This window comes from Enhydra lutris, unplaced genomic scaffold, assembly GCF_002288905.1.
Source record: "Enhydra lutris kenyoni isolate GAN:26980312 unplaced genomic scaffold, ASM228890v2 scaffoldscaffold10, whole genome shotgun sequence".
Taxonomy (NCBI): domain Eukaryota; kingdom Metazoa; phylum Chordata; class Mammalia; order Carnivora; family Mustelidae; genus Enhydra; species Enhydra lutris.
In genome coordinates this window covers 2,107,203-2,123,339 of record NW_019154094.1, presented here as the reverse complement: position 1 = coordinate 2,123,339, position 16,137 = coordinate 2,107,203, and the positions used below count along the sequence as shown (strand labels likewise).

Here is a 16,137-nt window from a genome sequence, read left to right as displayed (position 1 = left end):
AAAAAAAAAAAAACAAATTGAGATAATGACTCCCAAAATAAGTAACCATTTTTTTTCCACCAGGACTCCCATGATCCAAACTGCTCATTTATTAAGTCCCTTAGGGCGGGCGTGGGAATCTCTCAGGACATTCACTTGTGTCCTCCTGTGCTTTAATGAAGATGATACATTAGCAGACTCATCAGGTATGAACTTGGATAAAGGGGCAGGTGCTTCCATGCAAGGCCGTCATAAATCCGAGTTCATTCTAATTTGGCAGGCAGCTTTTCTCATTACAGATATTTCACAGTTTAGTAGGAAAGGCTTTGTTAGCTATCATTTAAGGCTTTACAGAGTGAACTTAGTAAGGGCGTCTCTGCGCACTATAACTTCCTCCAGGCCAATGGAGGGAACAAACATGGCGGCCCAGCGGTCATACCAGTGGAAAACGTGCCCATCTGGCCTCGAGGAGAGGGAGACGGTCAACTTGTGTTACTACAGAGCAGATTGCTGGGAGAACCCAGGGTGAACTGGCCCAACGACCCAGGTGGAAGCCAAGCCAAAGATTTGAGCCACACCATCATTAGGTCCCATTTGGATTTATGTTACAGTGACATCCATGCCATATCCCTGGTGTACCTGGGTTGGTTCCATTTAGAGTGTTTTGTTTTGTTTTTTTTCTGTTCCCCACATTGAGGTACATGCGTCCTCTACTGTCTGTAATCCAGGGAAAGCCACATGAACCCATCCCAAATTGGAGTGAAGCCACCTATGGCTCTGATAGTGGTATTTTTAGGACCCTTTGGATGAGCTGCCTGTTTTATTCACTCAAAAGAAAAAGAATACCCAGTGCCCAATGTTTTGTTTTGTTTTTTAAGATTTTATTTATTTATTTGACAGAGAGAGACATGGCAAGAGAGGGACCACTAGCAGGGGGAATGTGAGAGGGAGAAGCGGGCTTCCCACTGAGCAGGGAGCCCGATTCGGGGCTCAATCCTAGGACCCTGGGATCATGATCTGAGCCGAAAGCAGACACCCAATGACTAAGCCATCTGGGCACCTCCTTTCATGCCCAGTGTTATTCAGAGATGTGCCATAGGCCAGATTTCTGGATCAGTATTGGTAATATCCGCTGAATTAGGAGCACCTGTCCTAGCTTATGCTTCCTTAATGAACTGCTTGTGTGCCTTCTGCTCCGCTTCCTGGAGGAGTGGTACCCACCACAGCAATCCTGACAAGCTAAAGAGGGACAGCTGCCCGAATCCCCACAGGTGTGGATTGACTCCTTTGCCAGGTACACAAGTGGGTCCTCAGTAGAAAGGTAGTTCCCTTGGGTGCCCATCCCATGACCGGACACCCCCGGGGCAGCCAAGTCTAAGGCCAAAAAGACAGCTATGTAGTAGAAACTTGTACAGGGAAGTCTTGTTAATGTGGCTGCCGCTTTAGGAACCTGGCTGGGTTGTACGTACCAGGCCTGACCTGTTGGCCAGGGGAGATGTGAAGAGACAGGACGAGGGGCAGAACAGGTTCAGGATCTGTGTGTTCTCCCCTCTTTCTGGGGTGTGTGGTCCATTCCAGGTTTAGTGGGATTCCACAGATCGGTCTTAATAGCAGGACAACAGGATCCCAGTGGAGACTGAAGACTGAAGTAACTCACGCAGCTCGGGGGGACTTCCCGTTGTCAGTTCCAGTAGATAACACCTCTCCCTGGTGGGATGGGGCTTGGTGTCCTCAACAGCACAGCATGCTGGTCCCAGCAAGAGTCAGGGCCATCGCTGTCTCCGGAGACGCCCAACAGCTTTGCAGGATTGGGTGCCTTGTCAGGGGTCCCCAGGCTGGCAGATGGGGTGGTGGGTTGATCATTCCAATGCCTTAAGCCTGCGACAGTCTCTTTGTCCACCCTGCCAAGCTGGCTTTACCTGTTAGCAGTTTAACCTGCTGCTTTAATAGTCCATTCTTCCTTTCTCCCAACCATGCTGCTCATGGCTGAACGGGGAGATGGAGCCCCCATTCCCTGTTCTTCTGCCCAGTCTTGCACACCATGACCCTCAAAACGTGACCCCAATCACTGTCCACTTGATGAGGATTTCCATACATCATACTCAGTGTCTCTAATCCCTTAAGGGAGGCAGCCTGCTTTGCACCTCGGTGACAGGGGAAAGCTTGGGTTGGGCCAGATAATGGACCTCACAAACCAAACCATAGTTAGAGCCCTTGCTCAGGGGCGCCTCAGTGGCTCAGTCAGTACAGCGTGTGACTCTGGATCTCAGGGTCGTGAGTTCAAGTCCCACTCTGGGTGTGGAGATGATTCAATAAATGAACTTTAAAAAAAAAAAAGAACCGTCAGCAGGAAAGGGACAACAAAATAAACTTGGCAATGCCTTACTGGTTGGGAACTCCGGTGGATGGCCCCCGACGACTCCTTTGGCAGTTACCTGGGGTGTTGTTCTAGAACATAGAGTACATGGTATTCCATTAACCAAGACACTGTATTTCAAGGGCAATCCTTGGCAATACACCGTCCCGCCCTGGTGCCACAGTGGCCACTCTTCCTACATACCCAGTCTGTGGTATCTGCTGAAAGAATGGTGGCCAGGCCTCCTCCCTGGGCTGGGGCATCAGCTCTCTGAATTCTGGGAGCCTGGGGTGGGGGTTCAGCACCTGGAAGATAATGAGGATGCCTCTGTCTCCTACAGGTGAACACAGATGTCCTCCCACATACCCTGACCCCACAAAGGCTTGTTCATGATCGCCCACCTCTCAGCTTTCCTTGTCTAAGCCCTGGGGTTCATCCTTTTAAAACAGCCCAACTATCAGTGCAAAGGGTTAAGCGGGCTTCTGAGTGATAGGCCAAACCAGCTCTGAGCTGAACCCACTGGAGGCTGTGGTTTGTTCCTTTTTCCGTCCAGATGGTGTCAGTGTGAAACTGCCTAAGGATGGTAGCTCATGTGGGTAGGCTACCCCGACTAGAACATTCTGCGTGCCAGGCATCAGCAGAAAAGTGCCCCTCGCTCCCTGTGGGCCACGGAGGCTCCCCACAGGAATAGGGGTGGGGATCTTTGGGGGCTCTAGCTCCTCCGTGGGGCCTAGCAGCACCTCCTTTCTAGATGCCGTGGGCTGGTAGGTAGGGTACCCTACTGCTACAAGTCAGCATGCCTTAGTCAAAGTGGGAGTTCTAACCAGGCAGAGGTGAGTCAATGGGACAGGCTCTCAACCCACCCCTTGCCCTGGCAGAGAAGTTCTTACTGGGGTATGCCTTCCCTTCATGAGTGGCTCAACCTGCATGGCGGTGCCTGGGTCTTGAGTTTGCCGCAGGTTCACCACACATCCTCCCACCTACAGATGTCCCAGCAAAGTCTGCAGAGCGTCCCTGAACAGAGACAGGTCTTTACATGTCGGCATCATGTCTTTGGTGTAATGGACCCATTTTACGGATGTGGGGAGGGAGGACAGGGGCCAGTCTTGGGCTACCATCCATCCTGTGACATACGGTGGGGCTGGCAAGTAGCCTTGGGAAGCAGTTGAGAGGTCCACTGGGGTCCCTCCCACATGAAGGCAAATTGAGCTTGCGTCTAGTGGCCAGGGGTGTATTGGAAAAGGCATTTGCCAAGTCCTGCTCAGCATGATACACTCCTAGGGCCATGGGCAGGGTATGCAAGATGGTGGCAGTGTTGAGCACAGCCACGTGGTTGGGGGACCACAATTTGTTCAAGTCTCAGTCATCCGCCAGGAGCCATCTATTTTCTCTACTGGCCATACTGAGCTGTTGAAAGCACTAGAGGCAAGGTGTCCCATACCAACTTGGTGCAGTGCTTGACTCATCTCTCCTCTTTCTTTAGGCCCCTTGGGCAATTATAACATTTGACAGTACCCCTCTTTCGTGTCAATGGCTGGCCTCCAGAATTCACCATTAGAGGTTTGCAGCCTTTGGCCTCGTAGGATGTCTGTGCCCAGCATGTTCTCTGGTACTGGAGAAGGAAAAACCTCCAATTCTCCATATTCTTGGGGCACCTGGGCAGCTCAGTTGGTTAAGCATCTGCCTTTGGCCCAGGGTATGTCCCCAAGGTCCTGGGATCAAACCCCATATCAGGGCCCCCTGCTCAGAGGGGAGCCTGCTTCTCCCTCTCCTCCCTGCTCCTGCTCTCTCTCACTCTCTCTCTCTCTCTCCAATAAATAAAATCTTTAAAAAGAAGAATTTGGGGGCGCCTGGTTGGCTCAGTGGGTTAAAGCCTCTGCCTTTGGCTCAGGTCATGATCCCAGGGTTCTNTGGGTTAAAGCCTCTGCCTTTGGCTCAGGTCATGATCCCAGGGTTCTGGGATCGAGCCCCGCATCGGGCTCTCTGCTCGGCGGGGAGCCTGCTTCCCTCTCTCTCTCTGCCTGCCTCTTTGCCTACTTGTAATCTCTTGTCTGTTAAATAAATAAAATCTTTAAAAATAAATAAATAAATAAATAAAAAGAAGAATTTGCTGTACCTTTTCTATCGATTTCCAGGGCGCGTGCTCAGGGGGTCCTCCTCATTGGGCCAAGCCTCCCTGCAGGCTAGAAGAATCCACTCTGTAAGGCAGCGAGTACCTTGAGGCCCATGCAGGTGCTCTCAGAGGGTGGGGTGTGCGCTGGTGCTGCTCATTTTCTCGGCCTCTTGCCCAGGAAGAGAAACTCCATCGTCTGGATCCCATAGGGGCACTGCACTTGCCTGGATAATTTCCCTGGCCCTTTCGCTGGGACTTGGCCCCCATATCGATAAGCTCAGCGGGAACAGATTCTCTTATCTTGTGCATTTCCAGAACGGGGAGCTGCCCCACTGGCTGGGGCTGCCGCTGCTTTCCTTGGTACTTGAGATCCCCTCTTCCTCTCTCGTTTGTGCTCTCTTTCTCAAATAAGTAAGTAAACTGTTAAAAGAAAGGGAAGGGAAGGGAAAGGAAAGGAAGAAGGAAGAATGGAAGGAAGAAAGCGAGGAAGGAAGCTCTCTCCAGATATTCCCTGTGGACAGAGAAAGAGGAAAGGGGAGGGGAGGGGAGGGCAGGGGAGGGGAGGGGAGGAAAGAGGAAGAGAAGGGAAGGAGAGGGAAGGGAAGGAAAGAGGGAGGGAGAGAGGGAAGGAAAGAAGGAAGGAAGGAAGGGGAAGGGAAGGGAGGAAGGAGGGAGGGAAAGAGGGAGGAAGGAAGGGAGAGAGAGAAAGGGAGGGAGGGAGGGAGAAAGAAGGAGAGAGAAGGAAGGAAGAAAAAGGAAGGGAAGGAGGGAGGAAGGAAGGGAGGGAAAGAAAGAAAGGAAGAAAGAAAGAAGGAAAGAAAGAAAGAGGGAGGGAGGGAAGAAGGAAGGGAGGGAGGGAGAGAGATGGGCGGGAAGGAAGGAAAGGAAGGAAGGAAGGAAGGAAGGAAGGAAGGAAGGAAGGAAGGAAGCTGTCTCCAGGTATCTCCTGGGGACAGAACCGCCTCTGAGTGAGAACCCTTGTGCCAGCGCCTTCCTACAAGCCTGGAGATGACCTCTGTCACCCACCCAGGGCCATGCACTACTGAAAACATCTCAAGAGTAAGACATTATACAACAAGGTGTTTGGTCAACACAATGAAATGCGTGTGTAGTTTAACAACAAGAAAGAGATAAAAGACCTGAGTGAAGGGAGCAGGATTGTGGGTGACATTTTGAACTTTAAGAAGTTTCTTTGATGTCCCTACATTATCCTCTCAAGATGAACCACAAAAGGAAAAAGCCCCGAGCGTATGCTCTTCCGGTCCTGCTCCAGATGTAGGCTGAGGTGTGGCTGTGACCGCTGACTTCCTTCCCGGGGGCACCCCACTGACCAGGGGAGGAGAGTGACTTCTGGTGGAGACACCCAATGGAGCCCATCTCAGCCAGGTGATGCAGGTCAACACCACCGTGAAACGCCACGCTGATGGCATGTGCCCTGGACCCCGTGTGCCGGGCAGGCTGCTTCACCTCTGTGGTCCTCCCCCAAAACCTGTCACCCCCAGTCCAACCTTGAAAAAACACCAGACAAGTCACAGCTGGGCAATTTCCCACAATACACCTGACCAGTTCTCCTCAACACTGCCCAGGTTATCAACAGCAAGAAAGTCTGAGAAACTGTCTCAGCCCAGAAGGGCCTAAGGAGATGTGACAACCAAAAGTAACGCCGGGTCCTATGTCATTAAAAGGACATTAAGAAAAACTGATGGGGGGACGCCTGGGTGGCTCAGTTGGTTGGGCGGCTGCCTTCGGCTTGGGTCGTGATCCCGGCATCCTGGGATCGGGTCCCGCATCGGGCTCCGTGCTTGGCGGGGAGCCTGCTTCTCCCTCTGCCTGTGCCTGCCACTCTGCCTGCGCTCACTCTCTCTGACAAATAAATAAATAAAATCTTTTAAAAAAAGAAAAGAAAAGAAAAAAGAAAAACTGATGGGGGTGCCTGGGTGGCTCAGTGGCTTAAAGCCTCTGCCTTCAGCTCGGGTCATGGTCTTGGGGTCCTGGGATCGGGCCCCGCATCGGGCTCTCTGTTCAGCGGGGAGTCTGCTTCCCGCTCTCTCTCTGCCTGTCTCTCTGCCTACTTGTGATCTCTCTCTCTGTCAAATAAATAAATAAATAAAATATTTGGGAAAAAAGAAAGAAAAAGAAAAACTGACAGGGGCACCTAGGTGGCTCAGTGGGTTAAAGCCTCTGCCTTAGGCTCAGGTCATGATCCCAGGGTTCTGGGATCGAATCCCACATCGGGCTCTCTGCATAGCAGGGAGTCTGCTTCTCCCTTTGCCTCTGCCCTGCTCCTTGCTTGTGCTCATTCTTGCTCAAATAAATAAGTAAAATCTTACGGAAGAACTTTTTGTTTGCAGGGCTGGGACTAGAGCGAGGTTGAGTAAGGCACTCTCTGCAGTGGCAGAATTTTGGGGTGCACCAGTTTCATTTTTATCATCCCCATTCTACAGCTCCAGAAACTGAGGCTTAGAGGAAACTTCTCATCCAGGTCCTACAAGAGGGAGGGCTATTCGTACACAGCCTTGGCCTCTGACCTGCAACTGCAGGCCCAAACGGACCCCAAAGTTTGAAAGCCAGTACAGGGCGAAGTCAGCTTTGCTGACAGTCTTGTGTTTGCCCCTGGGGTCCTGGCTAGGGAGGGAGGGCCCTTCTCTAGGGACACACAGTCTCCCCCACCCCCGGCCTCTTCAGCACGGACATCCCTCATCCCTTCTACTTTGGGGGCTGAGTGGCTTTTGTGGGGACTTCTAGGCGGAGCATGTCCAACTGGGCACCTAGAGATGCTTCTCCAGGCCTTTTGGGAGGCCTGGGCCTCGGCTGTGGCCCTGCCCGCCCTCGGCCCAGCTCACCACAAACCCTAGAAATGGCTGACCCAACAGAACCTAGGTTGGAGTCTGGGCTGTGGGGACGCTGGAGCTGAAGAAGCCACAGGACACGCACATGACAACCTTCCAGCCGTCCCAGGCAGCCGGTGGGAGCCTCTGGTCAGACTAATGTCCAGCAGGAAGCTCTGGCTCCCTTGGCCACATGCAGAGGCGGCCAGGGCAGTCTGAGTCCTCTAAGGCCTCCCTCCAGGGTTCAGCCCCCTTCTGAGGCCTCTTCCTGGGCACTCCCCAGGCTCTTTGGGTCCAGCGTATCCCAAATAGACTGGATTGTCTTTCCTCAAAATGTGCTCCTTGCTCCATGACAGTATTTCTGTGTTTTTTGCCTTTCCTCCGTTCTGCCCTGGCCGGCACATCTGTTGAGCGCCTACTGGATGCCAAAGCCTTTTCCTAGAAACTCCTCACCAGAGCCCCCTCCCCCATGAGGCTGTGCCTGCTATTGCCCCCACTTTACAGATGGGAAAACTGAGGTTCAGAGGGTTTGCTTGGGGTCCTGGTGATGAGGGAGCAGAAAGCTGGCTGAGGACAAAGCAAAAGGCTGATACCTCGCCATCTTCCCCTCACCCCAGCAAAAGGCTGACACTTTGCAACCTCCGCCTCCCCCCCCCCCCACTCCTGGGTGGGACAAATGTGACATTCTTTAGGAATCTCCCAGCTATCTTGATGTTAATGGCTTGCCAAAAGGAAAAAGACAACATTGATCAAGCCTCAAGACCTCCGATATCCCGGCACCTTGTAGGCCCTCTTTAGCATATGAAAACTCCGTTGAAGCCTCCCTTTCCCTCACCTTCCCCCAACCGCAGGGTACTTAACTTGCCATCCCTCACAACCCCGAGCAGCAGTTCTTCCTGCCCACGGGTCCTGTCCCCGTGCTTTAATAAACCACCATTTTGCAGCAGAGATGTCTTGAGAATTCTTTCTTGGTCATCAGCTCCAGACCTCACCGCTCTGGACCTCACCCCTCCGAACCTCACTTACGTTCTAGAACTTTATCACTGGGATGGCAGAGGCAGATTCTAGAAGTAAGAGCCTATTCCCTGCTGGAGCCAGGACAGGCTCTGGGAGACCGTATTTTGAGGGCTAGGGCGGCCCTGGTGGCCAAGTGGGAAACTGCAGCCTCCATCCTGGGGTCCCAACCAGAGCTTCTCCAGCCTTCAGTCCCTCCTCAGACACCCTGTGTGGGTGCAGGGATGCTAAGTGACCACCATGGAGAACCTTAAACACAAAACGTGGCCTCTGGGGTTCGAGCCAGACCCCGCCCCCAGTCCACCAACCCCCTCTCAGCCTGTTTCCCCAGCTTGGAGCTGAGCCAACGACAGCCACGATCTTTTCGGGTCCCGGGACCCACGAACATGAGGCCGGCCTGCATGAGACGTTCAGTAACAGCAGTTGTCACCCTCAGTTACAAGCGGGAGAGGGGCGGGAACTTCAGAGGGCCAGACGCAGGCTGCTCCAGCTCCCCTTGCGCCAGCCCCCTGCCAAGCCAGAAAAGCTCAAGGTTTCAATTCACCGCAAACAACCTACCTTTTTCCTGGCAAATTGAAACTGAAAGCCCAAACCGTTTTTTGCCTACGGATGCCCCATTCAAGCCTCTAGGTCGGAGGATTGTCTCGGAACGTGTCATTGGTCGGGACGGCCCCTATGTTAATAAGGGGGTAGCCCCAGCCGGTAGAAGGTCCCAACGTCCTACTTCCTGCCCAAACTCCCTACATCCAGGGGCAGATCTAGATGGCACCAACTTTTTACCATCATTGGCCTGAGCTCGTGACTGAAAAATCAGGGTCAATGGTGCAAAGTCAGTGGTGGGGGTGGAAGTGGCTGAGCATTGTCCTGACCTTGCCTCTGTTGGTGGCCGTGATCATCTTTGCTGTCCAAGCCCAAAGCAAAGCCTGCAAGGAGGGCCTTTTAGCAGAGCAGGAGTGTCGCAATGTCACCCGCCTCTTGGAACTCCAGCTAGCCCAAACCCGGCAACACTTACTGGGGGCGATGGACGAGGCTGCCACCTGCAACCAGACCGTGGTAAGAGACCGGCAACTCCCGGAGGGGCCCTGTGGTTGCGCGGCCCCCACAGGTCTAGATGGGGGTGGAGAAACTTCCTCTGGGCCCCCGCAATGGGAGTTGGGTTTTCCCGCTAGGGTTTGGGGGAGCTCTAAACTTTCTCAGCGGTGCTGGTATCGGGCAGGGCTTTAAACGCCCCCAGAGCACCCAAATCCCCACTAGAATGTGGGAAGAGTCTCCGGCCTGTTTTGGGAGAGCTAGCAGCTGCTCTCTGCACCAGTCTCGGGCAGCAGAAATCCCATCTTAAGGTTTGGGATGGAGACGTCACTGAAGCCTCCAAAAGAAGGGTGGGGCTCCGAATACACCCACCCCATCCCTGGGAGACTTTGAAATGTTCACGTGGGTCCTGATATGGGGGACCTTGAAACTCCCCACGATATCTAACTTGGGCTCAGAAATTCCCATGTTCTGGGTTTAGGGAAAGACATCTAAATCTGGGCAATAGCCCATGAGGTCTGAGCGTTTCCTCGAGGGCTTGGGCATAGGGATCCTCCAAATTCCCATGTGGGGAGCCTCAAATCCCCTATTGTGGGGATCACATCCTTAGGTGCCCTGGGAGGGTGGGAGGTTGTGGCCATTCTTAGAGGTGGGAGACCGGGGTGCAGGGAGGGTTGGAGGGAAACCTGAATGGGCTTTGGACTCAGGCCCCTCTGATCACAGGGCCTGGGGGAGAGGTCCAGGGCCCCCAGCAGCAGTTACCTCCACTCCGCAGGCCAGAAGGCCAGTCTCTGACACACACACACACCCCCGCCCTGGTCCCAGGTGAACCTTTCTGCTTCCCTGGAAATGGAGAAGGCCCAGAGTCTGGAGCAGCTCACCAGAAGAGAGGAGCTTCAGAGTAAGAAAGCATAAAGCCAGGGTTCTGCAGAGGGGGATTGGGAGTGGTGGATCAAGCACTGAACCCCGGAGGAGGAGGGGCGGGGGAGGGAGGAAGGGACAGGGGACAAGGGGGGGCGGGAGGAAGTCCCAGGGTTGGGGTCACCAGGGAGTGGTCAGAATCCAGTGAAGGTTGGGAAAGTAGTACCCCAGGTTTCCAAGGTGGGGTGGCGTGAGGTTGGGACTGAAGGCAGTGTTGGATCCCGGGGTAGAGCCAGGCAGAGAATGTGGCCACTTGTCACGCCGTGTCCCGGCCACCATACCACTGTGCTGACAAGGTCCCCTGATTCTCTCCCGCCTTAGGAGAGGTTGAGAAATTGAAGGAGAAGCTGCAGGGCGCTTTCGAGGAGGTGGAACGACTAAGGTCTGAACCGCAGCCCCTGACCGTGCCCCTTTCACCACACCTGTCCCATCCCAAGACCCAGAACGCCTTTTGCCTGCAAATTTCCCATTGCTCAGGGCACAGAGTTTGAATCCCAGCCTTGTCCCTCTGGTCACACCAGCCTTGAGAGGCCACGGCCCACTCTCTTCCCCACTGACTTGGTGGGGAAGGAGGGGAGATTCTGAAGGGCGACAAGACCAGACCTGGTGCAGGCCCTGGCAGCTGCCTCAGTTGTCCCCACATCTTCCCCCAGAAAAGAGAAGGAGGCCTGGAGCAAGGAAGGGGAAACCAGCTTCAGCAGCTCCTCGAAATCACTCGGCCCCTTGATGGTCCTCATGTGCCTGTTCCTGGGCCTCACTGCTCTGCTGGCCTGAGGCCTGCTGGTAAGAAGGGTGGCCTGGGGTAGAAGAAAGCTGGGGTTGGGAGGGAGGGAGGGAGGGAGGGAGTCTAGGATAGGACAGGGTCTGGGGAGGTGACCTACAGGATAGTTGGCAGGGCACAGAGAGGGAGAGGGGAGGGAGAGAGGGCTCCCTGAGTGGGGAGCTGGCCTGGAACGGGGCGGGGCCACCTTCTGTCCTCCTCCAGGCCACCCTAAGTCCCCCTTATGATGTCTCCTTAGCTCACAGCCTGGACTTTCCCCTTCAAGGCTTCCCTGACCAGACCAGTTCTGAGGGAGCCACATGGCTGCATGGTTAGGGGGAGGTGGGCAAGATAGTGGTGGTGGGGGGGGGAGGACAAGGAGCTGCCTCTGGGATGGACCAACAGGGCGCTTGGCCCAGGGCTGCCTCCTCCCCCCACCCCGCCCCTGATTTCGCCTGCCCCCAGAGCAGGGCAGCACATGGGGTGGGGAGTGCCTATTTCTTGGTTTCTTGGTTTCCAGAAGCTCACTGACTTCTGAAGTCTTTGAACTCCAAAAAGTAGACACCCCTTGATTGGAGGGGAGACCATACTCTTAAGTTCCTGGAGTGAATGCCATTATGTCATCTCCGTGCACCCAGGGCCTCCCCTGCAGCTGAGGGCAGACCAACTGACATCCACACCCAAGCTTCCCCATCCCCACTCCAGAATGTTCCCAGGGACCCTTGGGGTTTGGGCAGGAGCCATCCCTCTGCCTCCCTGGCCCTCTTCACTGGGCTCATCACACAGGACTCTACACCCTCCTTCAGCACTCACCGTGTGCCAAGCATTCTACTCATATATTCTCATCTCCCCTCATGTCCTCACTGCATCCTCTGATGCCCGGTCCGGTGGGGGAAACCCAGGCTGTGGCAGGGCGGACATCCCATCGTAGTTCCCAATTCCATCCCACAGACCATTTGGGACTGGGATTCAAACCTGGATCTGCAGACACACACAGGCCAGGCCCTTGTCACGGTGTTCCTCCCCACCCCAGCCCAAACTCATTCCTCCCGCGGGAACCCCTCCTCCCAAGAGTCTCTCTGCTTCTTCAAAATTCAGAGCTGCTGCCTCGATAGACACTAAGTCAACTTTCAGGGATCCTCCCAGCCTCCATCAATCCTTCCTCCTCTGTTATCTTTCTCCAAGCCCTTCTGGAATCCCAGCTATCGTCCAAGCCACTTCCTGCTGTCGCCCTGGGGTGGGGACCTTTGTGTTTGTGGGTACTGTTGACTTCTGAGCGGGATTGGGCTCTACGGAGGACGAGGACACGCTACCCCGGGTGCTACAGGATCCTGAGCAACTTCCCTGGCCTCAGGGCACCTGATGCCTGTACCCCTACCGCCCCCCGACATTGTGACAATAAAAAAATACCACAGACATTACCAAGTCTGCCATGGTTGGGGGAAGCAGGTTCACTTCCTGTGAGAACCTCTGCTCTCCAGGCAGAGCTTCCGGGTTTTCCTCACTTTCCCCAGCTTGTGGGAGGGCTCAGGAGGAGTTCGTGGGGCTGCTTTAGGATGACAGAGTTATTTCACCCCCTCGGAACAGCCCCCCTCTTCTCCCTGCCCCGCCTCACCAATAGGGAAACTGAAATCAGAAAAGTTCCTGGACTTAATCAGGGCTTCTGAGCTGCTCAGGGAATTGAAACTTCTGATTCCCAGAAGCAAACCCTTCTCACGCGACCTCCCTCAGTCCGGCCCCGCCCCCCCTACCCTGGCCCCCCAACCAGTTCCTTGAAGCTGGAAAGGCAGGTATTCCAGAGCTGGGTTCTGACTGGAAAGGAGCAGGAGTGCAGTTCAGGAGGCTGGCTACCTGGGGAGAAGGTGGACTCTCTTCCAAGAACCAGCTCCAAGGTTTCTGCCTGGCCCAGAGATTTTTCAAGGGATTTAGGGCAGTTAATCAGTTAAGGGAAGCAGTGGTCTGAGATAATTCTTGATTATGTGCAGTCTTGATGGTGCCCACTATGGACGTAATTACGGCACTCGCAGCTCGTGCATGGGATTCTGGGTCCTTGGTTCCCCGGGCAGTGCAGGCGTGCTCTGTTCTTTCCAGGAAAGAATGCAGGATCCATAAATACACAAAGAAATGTTTAGTGCGTCAATCACTCGGGTTAAAGGTGCTTACTAAAACTTAGAGTGGCTCCTAGAGGTCAGAGGGGCCAAGGGGGCTTCACTTCCCCCACCATCCTCAACTCCCACTCCCAGCTCGGCTGCCAGACTGTCCCAAACAGTGCTGCCCCTTCCCCCCCCCCCCGCCCCTCCCCTCTCCCCAGCCCATGCCTAGGCTGTGTTCCCATGGTGATGGGGGACAGGTTTGCCCAATATGATGGATTCAAACTGTTCAGCTTCTCCTCCCAAGCCCCCACACATGGCTGAGTAGAAACTTCTCTCCTTTCTAGAAATGCCCCTGTAGGGGCCAAGGGTGGGCCATTTTGGCATGAAGACTATATTGAGTAAAAAAGACAGTCAAGGGGCACCTGGGTGGCTCAGTCTGTAGAGCATGTGACTCTTGGTCTCAGAATCATGAGTTCAAGCCCCACAGAGTAGGGCATAGAGCCTACTTTAAAAAATCAAATATTCTGAGTTAAAAAATAAAATAAGGGCGCCGGGCTGGCTCAGTCAGTTAACCATCTGCCTGCCTTTGGCTCAAGTCATAATCCCAAAGTCCTGGGGTGAGGGCTGCCTGCTCAGCAGGGAGTCTCCCTGTCCCTCTCCCTCTGCCCGCCCCCTCCACTCAGGCCCTCTCTTTCACAAATAAAATCTTTTTAAGATTTAAAATCTTAAATTTTAAAATTTAAGATCTTAAAATTAAAGATTTTAATTAAGATTAAAACTAATCTTAATTAAAAAGATCTAAAATTAAAGATCTTAAAGATCTTAACATTTAAAATCTTAAAAAGATTTTATTTAGGGGCGCCTGGGTGGCTCAGTGGGTTAAAGCCTCTGCCTTCAGCTCAGGTCATGATCCCAGGGTGCTGGGATCGAGCCCCACATCGGGCTCTCTGCTCCACAGGGAGTCTGCTTCCCCCTCTTTCTCTGCCTGCCTCTCTGCCTACTTGTGATCTCTGTCAAATAAATAAATACAATCTTAAAAAAAAAGATTGTATTTATTTATTACAGAGAGAGATAGAGAGGGAGTACAACCACAGGGAGCTGGAGAGAGAGAAGCAGGCTCCCCGCTGAGCAGGGAGCCGGATATGGGGCTCAATCCCAGGCCCCTGGGATCTTGGGATCATGACCTGAGCAGAAGGCAGATGCTTAACAACTGAGCCACCCAGGTGCCCCAAATAAATAAATCTTTAAAAAAATAAAATAAGCAACCAAAAATTAGCATGTCTAAAGACAGAGGGGATGCCTAAGGTGAAAGTGTTTTATTCCAAGCCCCTCTCCAGCCAAGCTCACAGACAAAACTCAGGCTTCTGACCTGGCCCTGACTCTCTCCTTTTCCAGGTCATGGTGCCCCCTCATTCTCAGAAAATAGACCACCGCGGGATGCCTGCGTGGCTCAGTCAGTGAGGTGAAGCATCAGCCTTCAGCTCGGGTCGTGATCGCGGGGTCCTTGAATTGAGCCCCCCCCCACCCCCGCCCCAGGCTCTTGCTCAGCAGGAAGCCTGCTTCTCCCTCTCCCTCTCCCTGCTGCTCCCCCTTCTTGTGCTTTCTCTCTCTGATAAGTAAGTAAATAAAACCTTTAAAAAAGAATAAAAAAACAGACCACCACCACGAAGCATGTTCTTTTCCAACGACAAAGCACATACTTTTTTAGTGGGAACCCACATCCCGGATGAGCCCCAGAAAGAGCCCCACCCCGCAATAACTTGTCACTTCCTGCTTTATGGGGCCAAGCAAACATCGACATCCCTCCTCCCCACTCACCCTCCCCCACAGGCTCAGCTGCAACCCTCTCACACCCTTAAAAGCCTTTAAAAGGCCCAGCCTTACAGAATCTCACCAGACAGACATCTCTCTTGATGTCTGGCCCCTCTCCTCCCTTGGAGAGTGAGTAAATTCTGTCCTGCTTGGGGTTCTAATCTCTGCGTAATTCTTTGCCGCCCAGCCCACCGGCCACCTTAACATCGTTTTAAAGCTTTCTTCGAACTTGGTCATCCTGGGCTTCCCACTATTTGCCCTATATTCCTCTCCCCAAAGACCCCTCCCCCTCTCCCCCTCCCGGGTTCTCCCCACTCAGACTTCAGCTCTGCTGACCAGCCTTTGCCTTTCCACCCACCCGCAGGTGATCCTCCCTTGGTTCCTCCCCAACTCCCTCTCCTTCCCCTCAAGACCCTTTGTCACCCCATCCCCTTCAGCGCTTGCCTCCAGGTCTGGATCCTTCTTCTGCCCACACATGTTCCGGGGCCGCCCTTCCCAACCTCCCCGCCCCCCAATTCCCTCTTGGCAAAGTGGCTGGAGCAGAAGGCATGGTTCGGGTCTACCTTCCCTTCTGCTCACCAGATCTTTCCCTTACAAGATGTAAGCTTGGCTCTTTTTCAACGCATCCTGCCAGGTTCACTAAGGAATCTGAGTAATTCACCCTCTCCTCTGGATGTATCGTGGAGGGACCTATACGGTTAGGAATAGGATAGGGAGACCACCCAGAGATCAGATAAAAATCCTGCTCTTGTCCTCTTGTCCTCACTGAGGCTCTTCAAAAACTCACCGACCTTGATCCTAACTCTCATGCAGGAAAACTGAACCTAGCTATGCATTTCATCTCCCAGTCGGACCCACATATTAGAGAAACAAAACTAGATAAAGCCCACAAACCCCTCAATCCAACATACTAGACCCAGCCTTCAAGGTTTTTAACAGCAGAGAGGAGGAAATCAAAGAGGAAATGAGAAAGGGACATAAAAAAAAAAAAAAAAAAACGATCTCCGGTTTATCAACTCCTGCCTACTGCCCTTACCGGAGCTATTCTAGAAAAGTCTCACCCTGCTGGCTTGACCCAAACATTCAACAAGTCCCCTCCAGGAGCTTGTTACACTTGCAGTAAGCCTGGCCACTGGTCCAAACCGTGTCCCAATTAAAAAAAAAAAAAAAGCAAAAGCAAAAAAGGGCCACCCAAAACCTCTTGCCCTGCCTGAAGAGTGATGACCCCATCC

At 53.4% G+C, this 16,137-nt stretch overlaps 1 protein-coding gene and 1 long non-coding RNA gene across 4 annotated transcripts; one reads left to right on the top strand and one right to left on the bottom strand.

The window, feature by feature from the left end:
* Positions 1–974: 974 nt before the first annotated feature.
* Positions 975–4,867, bottom strand: LOC111143977. Of its 2 annotated transcripts, XR_002640352.1 has the most exons (4): positions 4,452–4,867; positions 2,540–2,640; positions 2,415–2,427; positions 975–2,300 (listed from the first exon to the last, which is right to left on the bottom strand). It is a non-coding gene; the product is annotated as an uncharacterized LOC111143977 (long non-coding RNA). The 2 variants fall into 2 exon arrangements; XR_002640351.1 differs by having other exon boundaries at positions 975–2,427.
* A 3,378-nt stretch (positions 4,868–8,245) lies between these two features.
* LOC111143976 (bone marrow stromal cell antigen 2) lies at positions 8,246–14,577 on the top strand. Of its 2 annotated transcripts, none has more exons than XM_022498022.1 (5): positions 8,246–9,343; positions 10,145–10,220; positions 10,562–10,622; positions 10,894–11,023; positions 14,489–14,577. In XM_022498022.1, exons 1-4 carry the CDS (start codon positions 9,053–9,055, stop codon positions 11,012–11,014), a joined length of 549 nt encoding a protein of 182 aa, XP_022353730.1. In that variant the 5' UTR covers positions 8,246–9,052; the 3' UTR covers positions 11,015–11,023; positions 14,489–14,577. The 2 variants fall into 2 exon arrangements, with proteins under 2 accessions (XP_022353730.1, XP_022353729.1); XM_022498021.1 differs by lacking the exon at positions 14,489–14,577 and adding an exon at positions 12,186–12,418.
* The last annotated feature ends 1,560 nt before the right edge of the window (positions 14,578–16,137 follow it).

What these genes read in the sequence shown, in the direction of transcription:
- LOC111143976 (XM_022498022.1), top strand. Translation starts at nt 9,053, where the DNA reads ATGGCACCAACTTTTTACCATCATTGGCCTGAGCTCGTGACTGAAAAA. An exon ending in CCACCTGCAACCAGACCGTG is followed by an intron (nt 9,344 to 10,144) that starts GTAAGAGACCGG and finishes CCCTGGTCCCAG; the next exon opens with GTGAACCTTTCTGCTTCCCT. An exon ending in GAGGAGGTGGAACGACTAAG is followed by an intron (nt 10,623 to 10,893) that starts GTCTGAACCGCA and finishes ATCTTCCCCCAG; the next exon opens with AAAAGAGAAGGAGGCCTGGA.